The sequence below is a fragment of the Nymphalis io genome, chromosome 23 (assembly GCF_905147045.1).
Source record: "Nymphalis io chromosome 23, ilAglIoxx1.1, whole genome shotgun sequence".
Classification (NCBI taxonomy): Eukaryota; Metazoa; Arthropoda; class Insecta; order Lepidoptera; family Nymphalidae; genus Nymphalis; species Nymphalis io.
Genome location: NC_065910.1, coordinates 4,924,514 through 4,933,884, shown reverse-complemented (window position 1 = coordinate 4,933,884; position 9,371 = coordinate 4,924,514). Strand labels below are relative to the sequence as shown.

General features: G+C 31.5%; 1 protein-coding gene across 1 annotated transcript; it reads left to right on the top strand.

The window, feature by feature from the left end:
• The first annotated feature begins 902 nt into the window (after positions 1 to 902).
• On the top strand, positions 903 to 9,055 carry LOC126777510 (juvenile hormone epoxide hydrolase-like). The gene is made up of 9 exons (XM_050500534.1): positions 903 to 1,221; positions 1,555 to 1,737; positions 1,951 to 2,196; positions 2,471 to 2,617; positions 3,446 to 3,665; positions 5,908 to 6,039; positions 6,932 to 7,166; positions 7,577 to 7,789; positions 8,375 to 9,055. Exons 1-9 carry the CDS (start codon positions 1,135 to 1,137, stop codon positions 8,889 to 8,891), a joined length of 1,980 nt encoding a protein of 659 aa, XP_050356491.1. The 5' UTR covers positions 903 to 1,134; the 3' UTR covers positions 8,892 to 9,055.
• Positions 9,056 to 9,371: the final 316 nt, after the last annotated feature.

The window sequence follows — 9,371 nt, the reverse complement described above, 5'->3', positions numbered from 1 at the left end:
AACCCACTCATCAGATATTCTACCGCAAAACAGCAGTACTTAGTATTGTTGTGTTCCGGTTTGAAGGGTGAGTGAACCAGTGTAATTCCAGGCACAAGAGACATAACACTAGTTCCCGAGGTTGGTGGCGCTGTGGTTGGCGATGTAAGCGATAGTTTTCTTACAATGCCAATCTCTATGGGCATTGGTGACCACTTAACGTCATGTGGCCCATACGCTCGTCCGCCTACCTATTCTATAAAAAAAGTGCTGTTTGTTAAAGAAAAAATGTGTATGATTAAAATATTATCCTTAAATTCAAAATTATTCTGTTTATCATTCGGCATAAAATGTAGTGACATAACTATTTAATTAGACAATGACTTGAGAAAAACTGGAAAAAATAATCTCAATGGGTTTTTTTTCGATAAAAGCTGATTAGAGGCACTATAGTCAGCATTTATTGCAACATTCATTGCGTTCGTACTGTTATTTTTAAAAATAGTTATATTATTGTCACGATATTAAATGCATTTACAGCAAGTGATTATCACGGCTAGAGATGTCAAAAAATATCAAAATTAATAAAAATGACTAACTATTGCTGGTCTTTGGTTATTTGGATTACAAATAGTAAAATTTGCAAAAAAACGGAATAAAATTATGATTTTTTTTAATTTTTGACAGTTCTATTTTTATTGATATATTAAGTAAAATGTTTAATATTAAATGTTTCTTAATTTGTTTTTTTCTTCTTCATAAAAATTTGACTAACGTTTTCTCAATAAAAAAATATAAAAATGATTTATTTCATGACTCGTAAAATTGTTATTATTCATTTGTCACTCAATCGCTCACCTTCATTCATCACCTTGACTGTTGTCAAGTTTTCAGATGTCATTCAGTTCAACTTTTGTGTTCGTTCCTATGTAAACGCAAATTATTAATACTGATTTTTAATAATTATGTACCTATAAAAATAATTTATAGTTTTTATGCATAATCATTCACCTCAAACGTCTCTTTATGTAGATAAGAAGTCGTTAGAACTTCTATAAACCAATATCAATATATTAAATAAGAATTTGTGTCGTATAGTGAAACTTATTTTTACCGGTATAAGTTTTAGGTACCTCAAAAACTTAACGGCATAAAATGAGCAATAAGCAGTCAAAGAAAAATGAAAACAAAAAGAAAAATAATCAAGATGATAAAAAGAAACCAAAATCATCCTTATTTTCTGTAAGTACGATACATATATTTTTATTGAAAAAAAATCTTTAAACTTTTTTTTTTAGGAACAATTAATCTCTTTGTGTAGGGTATTATATTATTTACATAATATACATATTTTTAAAGGACCTAAATTAAAATGTAATTTATATTAAAACACATAATTATTAGGTATTGAATTACAAATAAGTCCAGTTTAAAAAGAATAATGTTAAAACTAATGTAATATGTATGTATGTAATAATGCAACATACTAACAAGTAAACTTTGTTTGAAAAAGTATTATCAAAAACAATAAATTTAAATATTTACATTATAATACCTTATGGTTTTCTTTTACAGTTTCGAAAAATAGTTTTTGTATCTGCCCTACTAACAGGCTTAGCATCTTATTATGTGTATAAAGCCCTCACAACTCCACCTGATCTACCTAAATTAGACTTGGATGAATACTGGGGACCATATCCCATGAAACTCAATCAAGATTTATCTATAAGACCTTATCAAATTGAATTTACTGATGTGGTGAGTTAAATACATAAATACTTTTTAATAAAATAAAATACTATACACAAATATTTGTTTAAATTAAAGCATTCACAATTTTTTTTATTAATATTATTAATGGCAATGAAATTGAAATACATCCCAATTTAAAGTTATTAATTAGTTGTCATATATAAATAAGCTACTGATAACACTAAACAGTTCAACTATAAATACTCTTTACATTCACAGATGATAAATGATCTTAAAGAAAGACTTCTGCATAGAAGACCATTTCCTCCTCCACTAGAAAATACTGGATTCACTTATGGCTTTAACTCCTATTTCATGACTCGAGTTTTAGATTACTGGCAGAATAAATACAATTTTAAGGAGAGGGAAGATTTCTTTAACAAATATGATCATTATATGACTAATGTACAAGGACTGGATATACATTATATGCATGTGAAGCCAAATGTCTCTGATGATGTTAAAGTAAATATGTTTTATTTACTACATAAATCTTGAATTATATTAACACATGATTATTATTACAATAATCATAGAATGACTGCACATTTAGACAGTAAATTAGTGATAGTCATTTTTCAGTTATAAATTTAGCCTATTGAATAAATTTAATTTTTGTAAATTAAAAAGAAATTAACAAACATGCTCTAACCTGATCAGGCCCGTGGCTGCTATTCAGAGAGTTGTATCTGCCTTTTTTATTGTGTTTTAAATGTTTACATAAGATAAAATTTTGCAGGTGGTACCTTTACTATTATTACACGGATGGCCAGGTTCTATTAGAGAGTTCTATGAGATTATACCCAAACTGATAACACCGAGGGTTGGTCATGAATTTGTTTTTGAAATCATTGCCCCTAGCCTCCCTGGATATGGATTTTCACAGGTACTTATAATATATATACTTAAACACATCTATATATAAATATAATAAATATATATATATTTAATGTATTTTTTTGATAAGATAATTTTTATGGATTGTTTTATTATACGGCAACAATGACAACTTTAATAGTGGTGAAGGGTGTTTTATATTGAAACAAATTTGTATATTAAATTTTTATATGTATTATTTTACATTTTAATATATCACATCACATAATTCTGCGCTTAGACACTACTAGTCAATTTGCGTTTTTAATAATACAGCTTAAATCTTATTATTAAAGTGAACTTAAAAACGACAATACAATACTGCTTCCTTCCTAACCGCAAACTCTTACTGAGAATTTCTAAATACTTTTAATCGAACCTAGGATTTAAACCTTTAGTTATATTTAATTATATATTAGTCAAGTAGTCAATTTTAAGTGTTATAGGAATGGCATATGTTGCTTATTTAGGATGTATTATTTCCTTACGTACAGTTAGTAATGAGAGTTGCAACAAATATTAAGTTACTATTCGGTATTCAGCTGAATACCAAATACATAAAAACGAAAGTCAAAAATTAAAGATAAAACATTAAATTTATCATGTAAATTTTTTTAGAGATGTAATGGACAGCGATTTTTTTCTCTTTATGTATCTAAAAGATAGTTATTAATGATTTTAAAGTTACATCACACATTGCCCTATTTAATACTAGCAGTGATAACCTCAATAATAAAATAAATACATATCACAATATAAAATATTTTTCATGCTATCTAGCTAACTATACAATTTTCGACCTTATGGTGCAACATTTAAAGCTAACTTTATTTTATAGGCACCAGCTCGACCAGGTTTAGGTCCAGCTGAAATGGCTGTAGTCATATCGAATTTGATGAAAAGAATTGGTCATGAAAAATATTATATCCAAGGTGGTGACGTTGGCCATACATTGGGCTCAATTATTTCTACCGTATTTCCTGACAGAGTGCTTGGTTTCCATACTAATATGCCCTTGCTGTGGTTTCATCCTTTGGCTCATATTTATACTTTGTTGGGTAAGTTTTGAATATTGGACACAAACTTATAATTTTAAATAATAGTTTTCCTTTACTAAGGAAAGAAGGTTCTTACTGAAGATATAACAACATTTAATACAAAGTAACAAACGATTAGAGAAAAATATACAATTTGTGATAAGATAAGTAAACAATTTGATACACGAATGAAAACGTGGTATATAATATTACACTTTTAATGAGTTCCCAATTACTAAAGCACCAAATAATTATCCCTAGCTCTGCTTCTGTCTTTTCGTTTCGTGAACTTCTGGAATACCCCTCAAAAACCTCATATATCTGAGCAATTACAAAATAAACTGTACCCTTCCGTAAAAAAATATTTTATTTGTAATGTTGTTTTTTATTACAAACTTTACTATAATGTATTAGGGAATATAGTTTATTATAGAGAAAAATAAGAAGGAACACGGAATCCGAGGTATTTTCTCTTAAATATCGAAACAAAACTAACTTTGTGGCGTAATTGTTTCCGTTGTGCGACTATATTTAAAAGCAAAATTAAAGAAAAGTGCGAAACTAATAAGCCTTTTTTAAATTAAACTAAACTAGTAATCCGTATTATCACTTGATAAATTAAACAAAAATAGCTTCAAGGATTTACTCAAAATAAGTGTGTTTTATTCAGTTTTGTGACTCTGTCGCTTTAAACTTTGTTATTTTTTAATTTTCCGTAAATATAATATTTTACTTGATGCGAGTAGCTTTTTCGAAAAGTAATATATTTACTGGATACATAATTATGGCTGCACGGAATTAAATCGTAAAAACTCGTAGATTTTACATCATAATTTTGAAGGGATACAGTGACAAAATCTAAGTCTTAAAAGAAAAGGTTGTATTCACATGATTTCAAAACTACCTAAATGTGTACCTATTATGACATACATTTTCCTTTCCGACCTAGAAATGAAACGTTAAATTTATGGCATATAATGCCAGTTGATCTTTTTTTATACTTTTATTTTCTTTTCCAAGTTTTTTTCCGACTTGTTGTGTGTAGCCTGATAAATTCGAAAAGCATCGGGCCTTACAACATTACATATTTTTTCTGCTTGAAAGTGAGGAACATCAGTACTACTGTAATAATACCTACTATTTCACATCAAGACATTATTTTAATGATAAAGATTAAGAAATTAAAAAGTTGATCGTATTTTCTGATACACATATTATCTATATTGATAACATTTTGTAACAGTGCAACGTGAACTAAGGGTCCGTTCACACAGACCGGCTCGGAGAGCATCGGCCTGCTTTTTTCTTTTCACACAGACCGGGTCGTATACGCTTGGAATTGGCCGGAGCGGAGCCGCCAACTATTTCACATCGACCGGCTGGAAGAGATCTGAAAGCGGGTGCGAGCGAGAAAGAGCACGCAAGCGGAGCCGGTCGGCTCCTTTTATTACTTCACACGAAGCGCGTTCAGGCATTTTTAATGACAAAAAAGGTGCAAATGCAAAAATAAACTTTACTACAATCACTCAAAACACTGTTTCCAACGTGATAAAAATCTGCTCTCCTCTCCGAGCCGGTCTGTGTGAACGGACCCTAAGCCTGATGCATTCCGACCTGTTGTGACCTGCTGTTCCGTTAAACGTGACCGTAGACTAAGTCACAAAATGGAGGTCACATAATGCTTCTTGTAGTTAACCTATCCTACTTAAGATTATTAACTTTTTGATATCAAATATTGCAAATTTATATTACTGGTGGTAGGGCTATGTGCAAGCTCGTCTGGGTAGGTACCACCCACTCATCAGATATTCTACCGCAAAACAGCAATACTTGATATTGTTGTGTTCCGGTTTGAAGGGTGAGTGAGCCAGTGTAATTACAGGCACAAGGGACATAAAATCTTAGTTCCCAAGGTTGGTGGTGCATTGGCTATGTAAGCGATGGTTGACTTTTCTTACAATGCCAATGTCTAAGAGCGTTGGTGACCACTTACCATCAGGTGGCCCATATGCTCGTCCGCCTTCCTATTCTATAAAAAAAAAAAAAAAACTACAGACACAAGGCATATAACATCTTAGTTCCCAAGATTGATGACGCATTGGCGATGTAAGGAATGTTAGCGGCACTTATTATCAAGTGGCCCATGTGCCCATCCGTTTACCTATTTTTTATATAAAAAAGGACAAAATACAGAATATTACTTTGCGGTACAACGCAACTGTATTAAAAACAATAAATTATATACGTTATTTTATATTTTCAGGTAACTTTTGGCCGAAATTAATAGTCGAACCGGAATTAGAAAGCCGCATGTATCCGTGGAGCGAGCACGTGACGCGCTTGATAGAAGAGTCCGGCTACCTACATTTACAGGCTACAAAGCCTGATACCATTGGTATAAATATTGAAGCATAATTCACATTAATATAATTTTATACTGGTCTTTGATAGAATGATGAATGTCTAAATCGGTGCTAGTTTTACTAAGCAACAAAAATATATATTGAAAAATATAAAAATGTATGTATGTCTGATGATGGTGATAGAAATTGTGACATTTGCCATAGATGAATTTAAAATATTTTTGGTTGAATTTTGTCCATTGTTTCTTCATCTGATTATTGTCGATGTCCGATTAGTGTTTCATCGACTGTCAGTTAAGGAATAATATATATATAATTATCGTTTATCAAAGCAAATACATCTTAAAGATTTTATAAAATGTTATATATGTATTTTTACAGGCTATGTCGAAATATATGGTTTGAATACTTAACTTTACTGGTGGTAGAGCTTTGTGCAAGCTCGTCTGAGTAGGTACCACCCACTCATCAGATATTCTACCGCAAAACAGCAGTACTTGTTATTGTTGTGTTCCGGTTTGAAGGGTGAGTGAGCCAGTGTAATTACAGGCACAAGGGACATATCTTCTTAGTTCCCAAGGTTGGTGGCGCATTGGTGATTTAAGCCATGGTTAACATTTTTTACAATGCCAATGTCTATGGGCGTTGGTGACCACTTACCATCAGGTGGCCCATATGCTCGTCCGCCTTTTGTATAAGAAAAAAAATACTTAAATTATAAACGATGATTGATTCAGCCGGGTAATATTTAAATTTCCATGAGTATAATTTGTGATTATAATTCATCTCGTGCTCGATGGTTAAAGAAAACATCATGTATGAAAATATGCCACATGTGTATCTACTAAATCGCATTGAATAAAGTTATTAGCTCAGCAGTGGGACATATACAGGCTGTTAATTTACTTATTTTCATGTTAACAGGTATTGCATTAACCGACTCACCAGCTGGTCTAGCTGCTTACATTCTAGATAAATTCTGTACGATGACCAATCCGTCGTACAAAGAGTCTCAAGATGGTAACATACTGCCCAAGTACAGTCTAACACATTTATTAGACAATATCATGGTGTACTGGTCTACCAATAGTATAACTACCGCCATGAGACTATATGCAGAGACCTTTACCATACGTGCCCTAAGTATGAGGCTTGACGAGTAAGTTTATTTGTTTTAATATAAAAGCCTTTATAGCTATATAATTAATCATATTATCATGGCCGGGCGACCTGTTGAACGCTATAGAAGTGAAAAGGTGAATTGCCATCGAGTCTAAATTAACAATCTCTATTAAAAATACATATATGTATGTGCTAACTTTCACAGTGATCGGTCAAAGGGCGTCTAACGTAAGTCTAATCTCAAAGCAAGTATTTCTTTGAAGTTTTATAAACCTCAAAATGAATACAATTATTTCATTGAAATTAAATTATATTTAATATATTAAGATAGCTTTACATATATTACTAGTTTCTGCTTCGCGCCCTTCTAAGGGGGGGAGGGCGGCAGAAAAAGATAAGCAGGTAAAAAATTAAGGTTAATAATTAAGATGTCCAATTTTGTTTTAGAATCCCAACAGAAGTACCAACATGGGGAATTAAATTCAAATACGAACTTGGATACCAACCGGATAGTATATTGAAGCTTAAATTCAAAAATTATTTACACAGCACAATGGTAGAAGACGGCGGCCATTTTGCCACTTTAGAAAATCCAGATATCATGGCAACTGATATATTTGAAGCTGTTAAAACATTTAGAGAATTCCATAATGCTGTTGGGTAAGGATTGCAATAAAGACAATATATTAAAATTGTATATTTATACTTACTTCTCTTCGTATTCTATTTTTTTTTTTATAGAATAGTAAGTGGTCCACCAAACGCCCTTAGACATTGGCATTGTAAGAAATGTCAACCATCGCTTACATAGCTAATGCGCCATCAACCTTGGGAACTAAGATTTTATGTCCCTTGTGCCTGTAATTGCACTGGCTCACTCACCCTTCAAACCGGAACACAACAATAACAAGTACTGCTGTTTTGCGGTAGAATATCTGATGAGTGGATGGTACCTACCCAGACGAGCTTGCACAAAGCTCTACCACCAGTAAAATAATTGTAAGCAAATAAGTTTAAACTTATTATAGTTTTTATCTATAGTACTGTCAACGTTGAAGAATTGCTTACATAATAAATTAATGTCAATAGAAGTCGTTACTGAGTTCTTAATAAAAATGAGATGAATTAATATCACTTTAATTGACCTGTATCTCTTATAAGCTGTTATATATGATAATATTAAACACTACATATACAAATAACGTGCTTTTTTTATAAATTTTGCAAATTTTCCTTACTTTTCAGTAAACCAAAAGAATTTGTGGAAAGAAATCTCGAAAAGGCAGAAACTATATACGATTTTACTGTTAAAGACATATACGGTAGAGCCGTGAAACTTGACAAATATAAGGGATTCGTACTACTCATTGTAAACGTCGCCTCTCAATGCGGACTAACGGACACAAACTACAACCAACTAAACGAATTACACGAGAAATACGCAAAGAGTAGAGAATTCCGTATCCTAGCGTTCCCTTGCAACCAATTTGGTACTCAGGAACCAGGATCTGCAAAAGATATCCTCAAATTCGTAAAAGAGAGAGGCGTCCAGTTTGACGTTTTCGAGAAAATCGAAGTGAACGGCGAAAACACACATCCATTGTGGACATTTTTGAAACGCACCCAGAGTGGCACTTTCGGTGATTTCATTAAATGGAACTTTTCAAAGTTTATCGTTGATAAAAATGGTGTACCCGTTGAAAGATTTGGACCTAATGTGAACCCCTTGGATTTAGAACCCTATTTGGCTAAATATTGGTAAAAATATATTTTCATTTAAATCGTAAGGATGAATGAATAATATTAAGATTTAAACAAATTGTTATTTTAATGGTAGTTGTAACATTCATGGTGCTTTGCATTTATCAATTTTTTTATAAGCATTAAGATTTGAATTTTTTTATAAGCATTTGTATAATTTAATATTATATTAAAATTATTTTTTATATTAAATATATTTTTGTATACTGTTTAAAATATAATATATTTTTCTATAACAATTTTTTTTCTGAAGCTTATAAGTGAATACATCGTACACTGTGTGACCAAAAACCATGATAATTATAATATGTATTTATTGTAACTCACCACTAGATGGCGTTGCATACTTATACTCATCGTCTGACTTACACTTTCACTGCTGTATCTAAACGTATTTTTTCCGTATGCTTCACGACTCGATCCCGAAACGTTTGACGATTCAAATACAGCATGCAAAAATATAGAAATAACATCCCATGGT

Excerpts from the sequence above, each read along its gene's own strand:
- LOC126777510 (XM_050500534.1), top strand. The coding sequence starts at position 1,135 with ATGAGCAATAAGCAGTCAAAGAAAAATGAAAACAAAAAGAAAAATAAT. Across the intron at positions 1,222-1,554 it reads CAAAATCATCCTTATTTTCT|TTTCGAAAAATAGTTTTTGT; the intron begins GTAAGTACGATA and ends TTTCTTTTACAG. Across the intron at positions 3,666-5,907 it reads TCATATTTATACTTTGTTGG|GTAACTTTTGGCCGAAATTA; the intron begins GTAAGTTTTGAA and ends TTATATTTTCAG.